We start from the raw sequence: 17,803 nt of genomic DNA on the forward strand, positions 1-17,803 counted from the left end.
AATCTAAACCTCTCCTGGAACAGCTTGAGGCCGTTTCCTCTTGTCACTTGTTACCTGGGTATCCCCACTTCACTACACCCTGTTTTCAGGTAGTTGTAGAGAGCAATAATGTTCCCCCTGAGCCTCCTCCAAACTGATCATCCCCCGTTCCCTCAGCCGTTATCCTCACCACAGGTGATCCAGACCCTTCACCAGCTTCGGCAGGGCGGGTGGCCAGGGGGATGGTTGTCCCTACGCAATAGATGTGTAGTGGGGTGCAGACAGGGCGCTGCCATAGCAGGGATAGGGATACGGATAGCGATACTCTTAGGGACACCGGGAGCGGCACAGGCACTGGCGCGGCAAAAGCAGGGAGGGGAGGGGCCGCCTGGCTCCGCCCCCTCGGCGCTGATTGGCTGCGGGAGGTGACGTACTACGGGGCGGGGCGCGGGGCCATGCGGCAGCGCGGGGCGGTGGCAGCGGAGGTACCGGTACCACCGGCACCGGCACCAGTTGCGGGGCCGCCTTCCTGCCCGCGGCGCGGCCCCGCAGAGCCATGGGCGATGGGGGGCTGCCGCCCGACTGCGGCCCCCAGAACCGGTCGGTGGTGCCCCCCGGGAGTAGGCAGCTGCCCGCCGCCGAGCTGCTGTCGCAGCAATGGGCGGTGGGGATGAGCCTGCTGATGGCCCTGGTGGTGCTGCTCATCGTGGCCGGGAATGTGCTGGTGATCGCGGCCATCGGGAGAACGCAGCGGCTGCAGACCCTCACCAACCTCTTCATCACCTCGCTGGCCTGCGCCGACCTGGTGATGGGGCTGCTGGTGGTGCCCTTCGGGGCCACGCTGGTGGTGAGGGGCACCTGGCTCTGGGGATCTTTCCTCTGCGAATGCTGGACCTCGTTGGATGTGCTCTGCGTGACAGCCAGCATCGAGACCTTGTGCGTCATCGCCATCGACCGCTACCTGGCCATCACCTCGCCTTTCCGCTACCAGAGCCTCATGACCAAGGCTCGGGCCAAGGGCATCATCTGCACCGTCTGGGCCATCTCCGCCCTGGTCTCCTTCTTGCCCATCATGATGCACTGGTGGCGGGATGAGGACCCCCAGGCACTGGAGTGCTACCAGGACCCGGGCTGCTGCGACTTCGTCACCAACAGGGCTTATGCCATCGCCTCGTCCATCATTTCTTTCTACATCCCTCTTCTCATCATGATCTTTGTGTATCTCCGAGTGTACAGAGAGGCCAAGGAGCAGATTAGGAAGATCGATAGGTGCGAGGGCCGGTTCTATGGCAGCCAGGAGCAGCCACAGCCCCCCCCACCTCCTCACCACCAGCCCATCCTCGGCAACGGCCGAGCCAGCAAGCGAAAGACCTCCCGCATCATGGCCATGAAGGAGCAAAAAGCCCTCAAGACTTTGGGCATCATCATGGGAGTGTTCACCCTTTGCTGGCTCCCTTTCTTCCTGGTGAATATCGTCAACGTCTTCAACAGAGACCTGGTGCCGGACTGGCTCTTCGTTTTCTTCAACTGGTTGGGCTACGCCAACTCTGCTTTCAACCCCATCATCTACTGCAGGAGCCCCGACTTCCGTAAGGCCTTCAAGAGGCTGCTCTGCTGCCCCAGGAAAGCCGACCGGCGGCTGCACGCCAGCGGTGGGGAGCTGGCCCCGCTGCCCGGGGGCTTCATCAGCACCGTGGGCTCCCCCGAGCGCAGCCTGGCAGGGACCTGGTCCGACTGCAACGGAGGCACAAGGGGCGGCAGCGAGTCCAGCCTGGAGGAGAGGCATAGCAAAACATCCGATTCGGAGTCCAAGGTATAGGGGGGGAGCGTGGGGGGCCGCGCCGGAGCCGGGGCAGGGGGAGTAGCAAGCAGGGAGGCACACGGGAGCAGAGAAATCCCCGGCAGCTGCCTGGTGGTAAGGCTAATGCCGAGCAAAGCTGATCCCCGTCTGAGCAGGAAGAAAGAGGGTGTTTACTTAGAAATAAAAGCAGGTGAACTGGTGCACCACATACCTCATCCAAACTACAGCAAATAGGAAACCCACTGACGGAGAGCAATAAACAGCCCCAAAGACGGGCAGCTTCTAGTTAGGAGACGCACTTTCGGAAGCGGCTGTGGCAGCAGCGCCCTTTGCTCGGGCGATTTGTCCCGGGACCGGGCTGGTGGTTGAACCTGAGTAAGGGGGTGCTGGGCTTTGGCTCTGCTGGGTTGGGGTGCAGCCGGGGTCCCCGCCAGCCCCTGCCTTGCCCAGGGATGTTGCACTCCCCAGGGGTCATTCCCCGTGGGGTTTTGGGAGCCACAGGGTCCGTGCTGCAGGTGCCCAGGCAGAGAGTACGGCCCCGCGGGCAAGATGAGTTTTAAGCTCGGAGTTGGTGTTCCATCCACAGATGGAAGGAAATAATGAGTAGCAAGGAGCACAGGTATACTTTGAAAGGGGGGTTAAAAACCCAACCCACACTCTTGTGCTTTCCCCCCCTGCATCAGCAAGCAGTGAGTTACTGTGCTTATCTCCTTCGGCCAGACAATAGCAGTCAGGCTGAGGAACTTCTACCTCAAACTGTGCATATTGTACAGGGGAATAAACGGACCATGTTTATATTAAACAGCATATTTACATACCACTAAGAGTATTTTATGAAGGGGGGGGGGGAGCCTTCTGCAGCTTGTTCACTGTAATTACAGATGAACGGGGGGGGGGGGGGGGAAACCTGGCAACAACAACAACAAAATACTGCACATTTCCTAAAAAATGGCAACAAAGCCGGGTTTTGCACAGCGTTAAGAGTTGTAAAGTTATTTGGAGATGTTACTTGCACACATGCCCACGGACGTGATTTAAAGGTGAAAAGGAGGTTTGAATAACACCACCCCTGACCCCGATTTCTGGTTGCGTCTGATCTGTTATAGTTTTTTTGAGAGAGTGGTGTTCTTTATATTATTTTACGAAGGTACTGTAAATATATCCCTATTATAAATTAAAATCTGTTAAGAGACTTTATTATTTTGATTTCCAAATGCCCACGTGAATCTGCTGTTGTTTTAGCTCTTGTGTGTCATTTCCATTTTCCTCTGTGTGTGTGTTTTATAACGTATTTATACTCTGGTGCAATTTACTACTGTGTAAGTAATTGGTCTATGTGCAATAAATACCATTGCATCACAAGCAAGCGTGTCTCTATAGGTTTTGAAACAATACCTACCTATAATGGGAAGAACAGCATTTGTTTTTCTCCAAAGATGGCTCTGATTACCAATGCAACTCTATCTAATGGCTTTTCCTGACACAGGGTTGTAAAAAACGTGTTTGAAACCCAATAAGGTTGTGTTCCTGTTGCAGCGAGGTCTGCTGACTTCCCTTACAATTAATGGCTAAAGACAAGGTGTTTCCACTCTGATAATGAATGCTCTCATTTTCTGTGACGATTCCTTTCTGGAGTATATTCTTTTCTGTTTTCTTTCCCCTGTTAGGAGTACGTGGCTGGGAGTCAGGAGACCAGAATATTTAAGATTACAGAGGATGTGTAATCTGAAAGCTAAAAATGGTCTCGAGTAGAAAGAAACCTCCGTATGCGGTACACGCCACCCCACAAGTAAGTCCACCTCGTGCCGACAGTGGGCTTGATCCTGCCTGAGTGAGGTGGGTGCTGTGTGCCCGGCGGGTCCCGGTGCTGAGCGTGGAAGTTGGGGGAGATCCCTGCCTGAAAAGCAGCTGGAGGAGGCTCATGTAAAGGGGAGATGGCAGCCAGGGAGCCGGTCGCGGGAGTCCAGACTTTGGTTCCCTCTTACTGTAAAGAAGGAGTTAAACCTCTGAGGGAATGGCTGGGGAATAACTGGAGCAGGATCGGACTCTGGGACAGACTTAAACACCGCTGAAACCTCTTCTGTGTCACTGGGTGAAATAAAGCTGCCGAGTCTGTAGATCATAAAGCTGATGGTTATGTGCAGTGTGGCTTCCGTGTGCTGACAACAGCCGCATATTCTTTGGGGGCCAGGTTATGATAACTGAGTGTTACACTGTGAATTGATCCAAGTAAGGAGCTGCTGTGAATAGAAAAGATGCAGATTTGCATCTCTGGTCCGAAAGATTGTCTTCCCTTATTGCTTTATGAAGGTACTCTCTATCCTTGTCGTTTCATAAAGTTTTTCATTACTGCACTGAATACATGGCTGATAGAGCAGCAAAAAGACAGTGCAGAATGGAAGTGAAGCCTTTTTTAGCTTTTATTAAACTCTGAAGTGTAGTTAAATTAGAAGTCAGCTTTGAGGAAGAACACTTCCCGAAGCAAGTTCTTTAGGTTGGTGGCCAACAGTTTATTTTGGAAACTGGCTGTTCTTTTCTTTGTTTTAAAAAATAAGGAATTTGTGCTTTGCAATTTCTAATGATTCATTTTGATGGGGAAAAAAAAAGCTAAGTTACACTTTTTATGCAAGAACAAAATAAAGGGACCGGGGAAGTAAATAATACTTTTCCATTGATGTTATTGAGGTTTGATGTGAGCTGCAGTTAATAGTGTCTACCCTTGGTAATAGTGAAATGGGCTCCTTAAAATGCTGAGGTGATGTCAGATCAGGTGCTCAGTGAAATTGACTCTGCACCAAATGTTTGGGGTCTTTTAGATCTCTTTTTGTCTGTAATTCCAGCCAAAGCAACAGGACCAAAAAAGGTGCTGGGATGGCGATGTCTGATGCCAGCAACTGCAGTGAGATTTTGGCTGTGCATGTCAGGGTGGGATGGGACGGGGAGGCAGTGCTGCCTTCCTCCTGCATTTTGGGGATCACAGTGAGCGAGGGTAGGACTGGGTCCCTGCATGCTGGATAGAGAAGGGTAGGATTCAGCCCCAGCACCCAGCTGGGAACTGAAGTGGCTGCTGAGCCCTCATCCTCAGCAGGGTGCTGGATCCTGGGGAAGCACAGTGCCTGCTGCATGGAGGGGGACAGTCTAACAGACATGCCTCTGCATCTCATAAATCAGTTCATAGAATCATAGAACTGTTTGTTTTTGTAGAGACCTTAAAGACCATCTAGTTCCAGCCCCCCTGCTGCGGGCAGGGACACATCACACTGGACCATCATCTGAATGCTTGTGTCTTTAGACTTTAAAAAGTGATAAAAGTCAACAGGGTCCGACTTAGGTGGGAAATCTGTGTCCAGAACTTGCTCAGTTTCTCTGTGCAGGGTCATGCTGCTTCTGATGTCATTGAGAAAGTCAAAGTGAGGTTTGCCCATTGGCCTCAGCAGGACCAGCTGTGGGAGCAAAGCGATCAGGTCTGTGCCATTCAGTTGTGGCCAGTCGAGGAGGTGCTGAAGAGTCTGGAGGCTGTCACAAGGCAATCCACATGGCAGCACGGGTAGTGGATGTCTGTCTGTCTTGCACGGTGTAAGAAAGACAGTGGTGCATGAACGGTGTGGGCAGAGGAGGACATGTGGGACACACGTGTGCGAGGAAGGGGAGGCTGCTGGCGAGGATTCTGCCATGGATCCTGCTCAGAACAGGCTGTTCTTCATGGAGAAGAAGGATACTCTGAGAAGTGTTATGAGGCAGCTGAAGCGCTCTGGAGGCAGTGAGTCAAACGCTCAGGATGGATTTTTTTCCCTGACGAAAACCAGACATGGATTAGCAATTGGAGCTGCAAGTCAGAAAGTATAGGTGGTAGGCATGCGGCCGCGCACGTACGTGGCCAGGAAAGTAACAGCAAAGAGCCACTGGCCTGCAGGAAAGGGAGACACAGGTAAAACAGAAATCCACTCGGATATAATGTTCTGCGTCTGACAGGACCGGAATTATTTGGCTAAGGTGCCTGAGACTTCCACATGCGAGACGCCCGATCCTCAAAGGCGCCGGCTGCACTCCAAGCAGTGTTTACTCAGCACTTCTGAAAAGCAGGCTGCATCTCTCCACGTGCTTAAACGGGAATATACCGGGTGGGAAGCCTGACTTCAGTTTTCCATGTGTTCAGGGATGCTAAGGATGTTTCAGGCACACAGCGGGCTATGGAAGTGCCTGCAGACGGACCTCCCCAGTGGTGGTGAGTTGCACAAATGCACCCCTGCACATTCACTGCACTTGGAGACTACCACCCTCAGTGTCAACTGATGAACAAATGAAACTGGGTGCAAAATGTAACGGCTTAAAACTGTGATGTGAACTGTGTGTGGCACACGGCATTTGACAGCATCAGCTGGGTGTTTGCGATACAGCACGCTCCAGTTCTTCTGCAAACACTGCTTTCCCTTTTGGGTATGCACATGTTTTCAAGTATAAGGACTGCTTCTTTATCAGCTTCTTTTCCATAAACCCTATCTGAAAGTCGAGGTTTTATTAATAACTTTCAAGTGGCTATTTTGCAAGCCTTCCTTGTGCTGCACACTTTCCTAATTCATTGTAATTGCCCGTCCGGTGGAGTGCACTTACTTCCTTTATGTAATATATCAGCTGCAGGGCTGGAAATCGTGCAGCTATGAACTGAAGAGCAGACTTTCTTGAGGCCAAATGCGGCCAGGCATCATTGCCACTGGGAGCAGAATTTGACCTCATAATCTAATCTTATAGGAGAGGCTATCTCCAGGAAAGTATTGTTACCAGCAGTAAATGACCTCTGCTAATGAAGCTGGAGCAATTAGCCCTATTCGAAGCTGTCAAGAAAATGTTAACTGCTAAACAACAGTTAATGTTGGATAGCTCAAATAATGAGTGTTTTGTTTGCTGGTGTGTGTTAGGTGATGTGTTGGGAAATAATTATCCTTTGACTAGCAGCCAGCTTTGTACTAATCAGAAAGGAGAAGTCATGTTCCGTTTGAAGGATTATACCTAAAAATAGTCCTGTTCCCGCCACATCAACGAGTGAAATGAAGCAAATTCACAGAGATGTACACACCTTCTTCACATTTCACTTTTCATCCTAAAAACTCATTGTTCAGCTGGAGCTTTCTGTTTGATCGTGTCAAAAGCACTAATGTGATGTCCTGCACTAAGCACACTCCCCGTGAGGAGCATTACCCTATGCACCACTGACTTGCTTTCAGAGGCTGCCAAACTCCCCAACGCCCCAGGAGGAAGCAAGGAGTCATTCTCTTTATAGAAACAATCACATATAGAGTAAGATCAACAGTGTTTGTAATGATCATCTCACAGAAGAAACTGATATGCTTTGTATTGAGGTGTTTATAGGCCTGCCCATCTGTGAGGAGCAGCCGTGGTAACAGCAGGTGATCTATTTGTCCAGCGCAGTAACTTCAGGCTGTCAAACTCTGCTTGAAGAGGTGACCGAGATGGGGAAAGGGTAAAAAAGGTGATGCTGCCAAGCAAATCCACTATTGTCACTGCAAAGAGCAGAAAACTGGGGCATTTTTGGCCATATTGTAGGTGTTGCCTTTTGCTGGTAAAGTGTAATTGGTTTGGATGGGGATGCAGCAGGCAGCTGCACTATAAACACAGGTTAAGAAGTGTGAGAAGACAGACACCTTCCATACAGGACCGTGCCACCATAGTAGTGGAAGCTGAAACATGCCCCCTAAATCTCTCTTCTTTTTTGGCTTACAGTAATCTAAAGCACACCTGAGCGGCTTCTTAACCAGTGTAAAGCTGTGCCACTCCCTGGCCATCCAGGGACGCAAGCATCCCCCTTAGCATCTCCCCCTCCCATTCAAGGGACTCCAGTTTATGATGAGCTTTGTTGGACCTTAACCCTAACCCTCTCGCGTGGTGCCAAGCAGGAGGTGCCTGTGGCACGCAGGGTGGGTGCTGCATGGTGCAGGGTGCGCCACGCTGTGCCGGGCATGCTGGTGCAGGCTGCCAGCCATGCCACTGCCCTGAGTCATCCTCCATCCTGCAAACACTGCAGGCAGTGGGGCTGGAAGTGGAAGGGTGCTCGGGTTTGTTATGTAAACTGGTGATCAGCTTCCTGGTTCACCAAAACTGGCAGCTTGCTACGCATGTTTGCTTCTCACGCTGTTTAAGTCTTCCCATCGCTTGGCTCCTGGTGTTTGCTTGTCTGGCCTTAGCACCCAGCAGCATGAGGTTTTTGGCTGTGCCCTGGGAGCAGTCTGCATCCAGATGTGGTATCCAGATGTGGGTTTTGTCTGGGTTTTGTTGTACCTGTTCCTTCCAGGGGTGATGCTTGGAGTTATTAGCACCAGTTGCACTGAAGTGCAAAAGTAGGAAATGAGTCTTGACCTCCAGGTTCACAGCCTGAAGGAGAAAACAGACGCTTGCCCAGGCTTTTGCCATTGCCATGGTTAGCAGAGCATCTCAGATGTAACGGTGTGCCTTTCCCTTCTGATCCTGTGTAATGCACAGAATCCTGTTGTCCTTTGTGAGATTAAATGAGGATTTTCCACTAGTTTGGTGCTGCAGCCATTAGCCACTGTTGCGCATCTCTCGGCAGTGTCTCTCTCAAAGCCTTGATATTTAGACTATTTCCTACCAAAAATATTTTGATCATTAGTCTTAAGCTCATTGGCACAATGCTTTGAAAGGCAGATGGAAGTGTATACACCAGAGAGGCAATCAGAACCACTGGAGAGCTCGAAATCCCAGCAGCTGCTAGGTGTATAAATATTTCACCTACCAACAAGTCACTGTGCAAGTGGGGACTGCAGAATGCCCTGTCACTGCAAGGCAATATGACAGGGACAGCACAATAGCTGCACAAACGATTTGCCAGGTGGTAAACTTGAAACAGTGCTCTGTGGCCAAATTTTAAGAAGAAGGAATTGAAACAATCCCGGGCAGGATTTCCTAGCAGAGAAGGGAGAACAACATTCAGGGTTAAAGCTTCCTTGTACAGACTGATCCAAGCGAGAGTTACAAATGCTGCTGGCACCCTGTGCAAGCCACAATAGTGGATAAGTGCTGCCCACCCCAGGATCCGCAGGGACAACTGACAGTGTCCATCCTCCCTTTCTTCCTATTTGGCATATAGCATGTCCCCCTCTCGCCTGCCCCAGCATCAAGCATCAGAGGTGTCGGAGGGATGCCTGGACACAAAGGTGTGTGCCAGCCTATGGGGCTTGCCAACCCACCATTGTGCTGGGGAGGGAGGAGCACTTCCTCTTGAACTGGAGCAGGTAAATGGGGAGACGTCCCACAACTCTCCCATTGTTTAATACTCAACTGCTTGTGGAACCCGCCTTCAGCAGGGGGGTTTTGTTTGTCTGTTCTTCCCCTGAATACCCGCTTGGGAGCTGTCAAATCAAATCTCAATTAGCTCGCTCACGCCACGAAGCTGCTGTCGTATGTGATCCCTGGCAGGCAGCTGCCCTCACTGTGATACAGCAGCAGAGGCAAGGGAAGAAAGGAGGGGCAATGGAGGAGACCTGTTGCTCACACGACTGAAGCATCACTGGTACCCTGGCAGGTTCCCATCACCGGGCTAGGACAGCCACAACACACCCAGGCTGTGCCTGAAATCTGACACAGGAGCATTCAATCTGCTCACAAATGGGGCTTTTTGGAGCTTTTATGTACTATTCAGTGCGAGGCAGCTGCTGCTGCAGTAATTTCCAGTAACAACAGAGATTGTAAGAGTGCTCTGAACCACCTTGAGAGCATCCATGGGAGACGTTTTGTTCCTGTTTCGCTGCCAGGTGGTTACCAGCTAGCTGGCAATAGAGTGAATGTATGCCTGTGGTTTTCAGCACCAGCCCATCCAAGCCAGGGCTGATGCTCACACCCTCCCTCCCCATCCAAGCCCTGTTGCATGTCCCACTGCCTGACTGGCTATGCTGCCTGTGCAACCGCGTGGAGAGGTGCTCCTGTGACTGAAAACCAGCCCTTTCAGAAGAGGTATATTTCAGGTGATCCATACAGATTGCATGAACACGGGTAATGGCATGAGGGGCATGGGAACATGCAGAGTGATGAGGCTGAGATCGTATGATTTCGTAGGGGTCCTGATTTGGACCCATTGCTGTGATCACAAACCTCATGTCCAGCGGTGATGCCGCAGAAGCTGAGACCCAGAGCAGCACCCTCTGGCATGCACTGGAAAAGCAGGACTCACCACCCAAACCTTCCCTCCCCTCAGGGGCCACTCTGAATACGGTATTCAGAGGTTTTATGACTAAGTCATTAAGCTTCTCATTGCATGTGAAAAATGAAAATAAATATAGTTTTGTGCAAATATTTGTGCAGCAGAAGAAAAGCATGATTTAAATCTGATTATCTGCTGTATAGATAAACAACAGTGAAGAGCATGGGACAGACTCCTCAACTTTTTGCAGAGATTGAGACCAGGGATGCTGGAAGAGCAACTCAGGCACTGGGTGACAGCACTAAGCTGTCCCCGACTACAAGAGAGTGGGATGGCAATGAGCCACAGGCAGTGGAAAAGTAATTTCCCAGGAAAAGCAGCTCTGTTTGCCCAAAGTCCCTGTGTGGACCCAAACACTGATGGGCACCGTGGAGCTGCTAGTGACTTGTGAGTAATCCCCATCATGAGTGTCTTCTGGTGGAGGGTGTTTAACTGCTTTTATTCCTGCACACTTCACTCATGTGGGAGTAAGGAATGTTGTGATAAAAGAGCTGGAATGATTTCAGTGCTGGATAGTTTCCATTAGTACATTTCTCATTACATAACGCTGCCATTGCTGTACCAAATCTGCTAAACTGCCTTTTAGGAAGGTGGAACGTCTCTGTGTAGCCATAACTAATAAAGTGGTGGTGTAGAGCAAGCTGGGCTTTAATCAAATACATTTAAATTGCACCGGGTGTGCTTGGGCTGTTCCATGGTATGGATTTCCTTGCCTTTACACTATGAGACACCTCATATATTAAACGGTTGGTGTTGTCAAATGCATGCCATTAGCGCTCTGAGCAGATAAGCCCTTCGGTGGCCTCATGGGAGTCTGTCACAGGGCCTGTCTCCAGATAATGGCCTGGAAGAAGAACAATGGTGCTGCGAGCTCCCAGGGACCTCCACTGTTTGGTTCTGTGCTTCAGAAGAGAAAAATTGTCATTATCTGCATGGCTCAAGATCCCTTTGAAATGCTGCTGTTTTTTTACTCATACGCTACAAGTATTTCTGATATGATATCAGTGAGAAACTTGAAACCCCCTTTTGGGAAGAAAAGGATTTCCTGCAGCCCTACTCCTGAAGAAAATGGATAGATCAAGTAGTAAAGTTCAATGACTTACTTAGCATTAAATAAGAAAGAGAGTAATGAATTGGATTTTGTGTGCCTGTTTTTCCTCTGCAGGGAACAGTCAGGCTAATGGATTTTCATTGTCTTCTGCTTCTGTTCATCAATCTAGGTGAGTTCAAAACAGTGCTGTCTTTCTTGTGCTCTCCTTTCCCTGCTCGCTTATTACAACCTCAAGTACTTGGAGCTGATAAAACACATCGGTTTGCTACCATCAGCCTCATCCTGACTGGAGGAAAGCACATGGGGTTGACCCCCTACATCAAATGACTTGTGGCCTTCTGCATGGACATCTGTATTTTGTGCTAGGTAGCTGCAAGTAGGCAATTCCTTGCTTAGGGTGGACACTAGCTTCCTACTATTATGAGCTCAGACTTCAACATCCTTCAAGACAGACATTATTTCCCGCCTGGGTTCACCAAAACTTGGTTGGGTCTCCAAACCGCTCCTTTGTTTACAGGCTTTTCCGAGCATGCAGTAGGGCTTTTTATTGGGGAAGGAAGGGAGGTGGTGTAGAGGAAACTATTACAAAGCTATAGAGCATAAACAACTTTCATGTAAACTCCAAACCCCACTTGGCAAGGAAGAGGTTAAGGATAAGGGGTGGTTGGGGGGACTCAATAAGGCAAAGATATAAATAGTGAGTGGGAAAGCCTGGGGAGGCACACAAGGAAGGGGAGGTAAGGAGCTGACCCTCAATGGGGTGGATTCCCTTGGCTTGCTGAAAGCTCTGTGCTCCTCTGCCCTCACGGTTTGGACCTGGGTCCTGATGCCAAAGCAGGGGGATGCTCTGGCAGAAACCCTGTGTATCCAGGGCTGTATTGTTCAAAGGGGGACCTGAAAGGTGTTTCGGTCACCTGAGCACTTTCTGCAGAGCTAGAAACTGGGTCCTCCAGACCTTTCAGAGCCAGGAGCTGCTCTTTGCCCACTCGGATGGTTGGAGCAGGATTTCCGTTTTCCTACCAGCCTTGGTGCTTTCTGGTTTGTTTTTGTCCAAATGGGAAATGCATAACATGAAACTGTTTAAACAACTTGTGGTACAAGGAAGCCCGCTGGAGTAAAGTACGACTCTGGAATTCATTTCCAAGGAAATGATGCACTCTCCAAAAGCACTTCACTCAAGCACTACAATTTAAAGTCGCAGGGTAATTGCTGGCCCTCTTCGGTGCTGCCTGCAGCCCTCACCTAGGTCTGAGCATGGTGCATGAGGAGGGCAGGAGCCTGCCAAGATCATCCCTGCTGCTGCCTGGTCTTGCCATCAGCAGATCTTTGCACGCAAGGCACTGCTCAATGTGGACATTGCTGGTGAAGAGGCACCAGGCAATGTTATCTAAACTCTGTGCCAACGGATATGTTAAGATACACAAAAATGTTAGCAAGGGCGTTTCCTTAACTATGTTTTAAACCACCCATAGCAGCTATGTGCACCAAGATGACAAAGTGCAGAGTGACCAAGCAAAGGACCATCTCCCCTCTCCCCCAGGCTGTCATGTTGGTACCCAAGCACAGTTGAATGCCTGAGGATCAGGGTGGGTCTGGCTGTTAGAGCTGTCCTGACTGTTGCTTTGCTTGCATGGGTAGGTCTGGACAGCCTGGTGCTGTGGAAGGAAAACCCAGGAGCCACAGAAGCCTCAGAGGAATTCTCTTGTTCTATTTCCAGCCTTTCTTTTTAAGATACAAAGGGCTTCAGATCAGATGCATTTCTGAAGCTTATCTGTGTGAATATTTGACTGCTTATCCAAACAGAACAAAAACCTTCAAACCTTCTGAGGTCCATCCATCAAGAGCCTTATCTCCCCATGTCACCATTCACCTCCCGGCTGCTGCTGCTCGGAGCCTCCCGCCAGCTGGGGCTTAGCTCTGCCCTCCAGATTCCCATATCCATCCCCAGTCCAGGCAGCTACACGGCATTATCCATAGTCTCCTCCTTGGCTCCCTGCCCCTTCAGTGATGGCCTTTGTATTGCATGCAGGCCTGGGCTGCTGCATGGTCTGCAGCCAGCCAGCATCCCGATGGGCTGCATTTGTGCTGCTGTATTGCAGCCCGTCATCTCCATCTCCCACATATGCAGCCATCTGGGCTATGCACACTGACTCTGCTTGGCCCCAACAAGCAGAACATTTGTCTGGTTTTATGGGATATTAATGAAGCCCAGATAAAGGAATGCAGTCTCCTCTGTCTGAGGTTCAAAGACTGAAATATTTCCGATCTGCTCTCTGGTAAAAAGGAGGTTTTGTAAGAGGTCCCCTAAATCCCAGCTGTTGGGTACGGGAGGAGGGGATGTCAGCCCTCACTGCCTGACAGCCACTGATCCCCTCTACTGGAGGATCCTCATTGCTCGGTCAGGCTGCTAGAAACTCAGATATCATCCCTAAAAACCCAGGTGGTAGCTGAGCACAGGACCTGAGCCACTGAGAAGCCCTAGGAGCATGGCAAGCCAGCATCCTCAGTCCTGTGCAGGTTCCTGTCCAGGTGCAACATCTGTGTAGTTAGTCTTATGCCCAATTCATACAATGGGCTATTCAGCCTTGTCAGAAGAGCCTTTGCAGTACTCAGTATCGGGGCCACAGGACATTTCTTGATTTGAAGCTGAGCTGGCGCAAGAAGTCGTCTGCAGTCCCGCTGTCCTGTCAGAGCCATGGCCAAAAACAACAGGGTGAAGGCGTGGAAAGAGCCGCCCATCCACAGTGTAACCGAGTTAAAACAGGGGCCTGGATGTTTGGGGCTGGAGAACAGCTTTTAGGCAGGTCAGAGGCTGAAATCCTGTGCACAACGGCGGGGATCAGTGGTCTCTGCTGCTTGGTACTGCCTGGTCTCAGCCTAGATCTACACAAACCTTGGCATCAGGGTGGCTTTTTCCAATGGGGACTGTTTTCCTATGGTCCGACCCATGGGCTGTTGTTGCTCTCCTCCTTGTGGTTTCAATTTTCTTCTCTGATTTGATAATCAGAAGGGTAAAACTCATTCCCATCTCATATATAACAATGAGTTTGACTCAACAGCAAGAGGATAACTGTACTTTTTATACTGTAGTGTATGATAAGCTATTTATAAATGTCATATCACTTCTGGGTCATCTTCAGGGTTTACAATAAAGTTTTAATTTAAACACCATTTTCCAGTGTTGACAGATATGATAAATACATTTTTGTTCCAATAAAACCTAATTTCAACAATGTTTTGCAAAAATCAGTATGAGCTAAGGATTATTCCCTGGTTGTTTTTTTTTTTTGCTCTGTTTGTCTCCATGTTCCAGTGTTTAGTTTAATGTTACATTCCATTATAGAAAAAACCATCTGTGACTGCAGTAATTCGTTCACTGAGGCCTCTGCTTGAGGGATGGGAGGATGCTTTTGGGAAGAGTGATGGAGAGAGGTGTTAGCTCATGTCATGAAGGCCTCAGGGCAGTTGCAGCACCTCTCTGCACCATCATGGGATATTGTGCCTTCCTCGCAGCTCCATGGGGAGCTAAAACTCACCATCACTGAGAGATACGCTGCATTGAAGGGTCTCAGAACACTTGATCTGGTGGTGGCACAAAGGTGCTTTGTTACAAGCAGAGCTCTCAGGCCTGTGTGACACCGCTGCAGTGGTGACAGCAGCACATTAGCATAGCTGCAGGGTATCATATGTTTGTGCAGTGGTGTCCTGTGCCCTGGCTCCAGTGGCACGTGGGACTTGTTTTACCTCAGGCTCCCCCACTGAAGTTATTCCTCCAGGTGTGAAGACGGTGGCCACCTCCTCCTGTCTAGAGCATCCTTCCTCTCTTCTGAAGGCTCCTTTTCAGGCTTCAAGACCAGTGGCAAAACCAGCACTCGGGATGCTGCTGCAAAGCCCATTGGCAACTTCATGACAATTGAGCTAACCTTGACATTCCAGGTGATCCCGAAATAAAGCCAGGAGAGCACAGTGGGACAGACTTAATGTCTGGAAGGTGAGGTTAAACAGAAGTCCTCCATCCAGAGGAGGTTGCATTCCTGTTCCATTCCTGTTCCTGTATCCATTGATAAGCTGAGTCCCTCCAGAATTTCTCAGGACCTTCTCTGGTTTTCCTGCTTTCCCATGGAAACACCTCTGAGAAGGGTCTCTCTTACTGCAATCAAACATTTTAATTCTGCATTAAAATAGCTCTTGCATCAGCTACCATTGTATTGTGGATGCAAATGCAGCACAACAGAACCCTTACATGTTGTGAGGTGAGTGGGTCAGATCCTGTGCTGGAAAAACAGAAGTACAAGGAAAAGCAACTTGGTTTAAAGTGCTTTAAAGCTGCTGCCTATCGTCTGAGCCACACAGCTTACAGCCCATACTTCTCATACCACCGCCCTGTTAGGAAGTCAAACAAAAGATGATGCTACTTGGAGAGCACATCAGTGTGATGGAGACATGCAAATGCTGACACTTGTATCCACACAGACTGGCCTCCATCTGCAAGGAGCTTCTTGCTTCCTGAAAATACCTGGGAAAAGGGCATGCAGATACAGAAGGGGAGAGAGGTCTTCTGATGGGGTGCTGTGTTGGTCAGGCTGCTTTCGTGGTGATACCTAGAGGATGTCACCTGCTGTGGCGAGCTATGATAATCCTTTCACTGGGAGCAGGTGCCGGAGGATAATCCTGCTGTTTTTCTTGGATATGCTTCTCTTCAGCCACTAAGACTGAGCAAACAGGATTATCAGAGCAGCGATTCTGGAGGTGAAGGTACTGGTGCTGTGTGGCTCTGTGGACATCAGTTTCCAAGGCAGATGCTAGCTCTGCTGGGCAGCCTGCCCAGTGGGGGCAGCGGGTGAGGAGGTGAGTGGTCAGCACCCAAGGGATTTGCTGGCTGGCTCCTGCCATCCTCACTCAGATCTGCACCATGCCCCTGGGGACAAGGGCTGGATCCCAGGGGCAAAGACCATGCTCTCTACAGCTCTCCCCCGCCCCACCGTTGTGGGTAGGATAGAGACTGCCTGACCGCAGCAGTGAGTGGCATCACCCCAAAACCTGGGCTGGGACAAGGCACTAGTGGAGGAGCTGGGGAGGACAAGGGGTGACAGCTCTGGGCTGCCAGGTCTGCTCTGACAGGAAGGCCTGAGGACTGCAGACCCCTCTAGGGTTTACTCGGTTTCCAGCTGGAGACCAGTAACGAGCGGTGTGCCTCAGGGATCGGTGTTGGGACCGGTCTTTGTCGCTGACATGGACAGTGGGATTGAGTGCACCCTCAGCAAGTTTGCTGATGACACCAAGCTGTGTGGTTCGGTTGATACCCTGGAGGGAAGGAATGCCATCCAGAGGGACCTTGACATGCTTGTGAGGTGGGCTGATGCCAACCTTATGAAGTTCAACCAAGGTCCTGCACTTGGGTCAGGGCAATCCCAAGTGCAAATACAGGCTGGGCAAAGACTGGATTGAAAGCAGCCCTGAGGAGAAGAACTTGGGGGTGTTGGTTGACAAGAAGCTCAATATGACACATCAGTGTGCACTTGCAGTCCAGAAACCAACCGAGTCCTGGGCTGCATCAAAACGAGTGTGACCAGCAGGATGAAGGAGGTGATCCTGCCCTTTATTGCACTCTTGTAGAACTGCACAAGTCGTGTGTTGAGCTCTGGGACCCTAAACATAACAGGGACTTGGACTTGCTTGAGCAGCTCCAGAGGAAGACCATGAAGATGCTCTGAGGGTGGGAGCAGCTCTGCTCTAGAGACAGGCTGAGAGAGCTGGGCTGGTTCAGTCTGGAGAAGGTTCTGGGGAGACCTTAGAGCAGCTCCAGTGCCTAAAGGAGCCAACAAGAAATCTGGAGAGTGACTTTTTGCAAGGGCCTGCAGTGACAGGACAAGGGAATGGCTTTAACCTGCCAGGAGATTTAGATAAGATCTTAGGCAGAAGCTCTTCCCTGTGAGGGTGCTGAGGCGCTGGCACAGGGTGCCCAGAGAAGCTGTGGCTGCCCCATCCCTGGCAGTGTTCAAGGCCAGGTTGGACACAGGGGCTTGGAGCAAGCTGCTCTAGTGGAAGGGGCCCCGGCCCATGACAGGGTAATCTGGGTTAGTCTCTAAGGTCCCTTCAACCCAAACCATTCTGTGATTCTCTGAAACAACAAACTGCTAAATAAGCATGTGTGTGCAGAGCGGAATGCCGAGCTGCAGGAATAGGGACCAGAGACGTGCGCGTCAGGAAGGGTTGTTAGAGCTCCTGCTTGCAGCCCTGCTGATAAGGCCGTTTCCAAGAAATTGCCCAGCCCTTAACTTCTAGAAACCCTCTCTTCCCAGGTCAATAACCTTTTATGGACTGCAGCCTGGTGTCACTCTATGAGCAAACACGGTCCAGGCAGGACCTGCTGCAAGTGATACAAGAGAGAGGAGAACCCGTGTTGCTATAAAACGGGATCCAGAAACACTCTGGCGCAGCAGACTGAAACACGCAGTGAAAAGTCCATTTGGTCATTCTGGTGTTGGGAAAGCACAAGGAAATGTTCTTTAACTTCATTTTTCTTCGGCCAAATCTCCTTCTTGCCTCAGGGGGATTGAGGTGGTGGTAGCAGTGCTGCTGCTCTCCCATTCCTGTGCTGTGTGGGCTGCAGTGCTGCAGGGCTTGGACTGCCTCCAGGGTCTTCCCTCTTCCTAGGGAGTGCTCAATCAGCCCTAAGAGTTTGCACCCAGCCTGCTCCAACAAAAGTGCCCTGCAGCTCCCTTTCCTTGTTTTTGGCCAG

The 17,803-nt window shown here is 50.4% G+C and overlaps 1 protein-coding gene across 8 annotated transcripts; it reads left to right on the plus strand.

Moving 5' to 3' along the window:
- The first annotated feature begins 425 nt into the window (after positions 1-425).
- Positions 426-17,579, plus strand: ADRB1 (adrenoceptor beta 1). Of its 8 annotated transcripts, none has more exons than XR_009962638.1 (4): positions 426-1,792; positions 3,448-3,569; positions 10,154-11,230; positions 17,364-17,579. XR_009962638.1 is itself a non-coding variant. In XM_062607912.1 (3 exons), exons 1-3 carry the CDS (start codon positions 536-538, stop codon positions 17,369-17,371), a joined length of 1,320 nt encoding a protein of 439 aa, XP_062463896.1. In that variant the 5' UTR covers positions 426-535; the 3' UTR covers positions 17,372-17,579. The 8 variants fall into 8 exon arrangements, 4 of the variants coding, with proteins under 4 accessions (XP_062463896.1, XP_062463895.1, XP_062463894.1 ...); XR_009962640.1 differs by having other exon boundaries at positions 11,176-11,230; XR_009962639.1 differs by lacking the exon at positions 17,364-17,579 and adding an exon at positions 12,700-12,766 and having other exon boundaries at positions 11,176-11,230.
- The last annotated feature ends 224 nt before the right edge of the window (positions 17,580-17,803 follow it).

The sequence above is a fragment of the Pezoporus occidentalis genome, unplaced genomic scaffold (assembly GCF_034315485.1).
Source record: "Pezoporus occidentalis ecotype Australia unplaced genomic scaffold, CSIRO_AGI_Poc_V1 ctg127, whole genome shotgun sequence".
NCBI lineage: Eukaryota > Metazoa > Chordata > Aves > Psittaciformes > Psittacidae > Pezoporus > Pezoporus occidentalis.

Bases quoted from the DNA above. Each gene is read 5' to 3' on its own strand.
- ADRB1 (XM_062607910.1), top strand. From the start codon at position 536: ATGGGCGATGGGGGGCTGCCGCCCGACTGCGGCCCCCAGAACCGGTCG. The intron at 1,793-11,175 runs GTATAGGGGGGG...TTTCCTCTGCAG, and splicing joins CATCCGATTCGGAGTCCAAG to GGAACAGTCAGGCTAATGGA.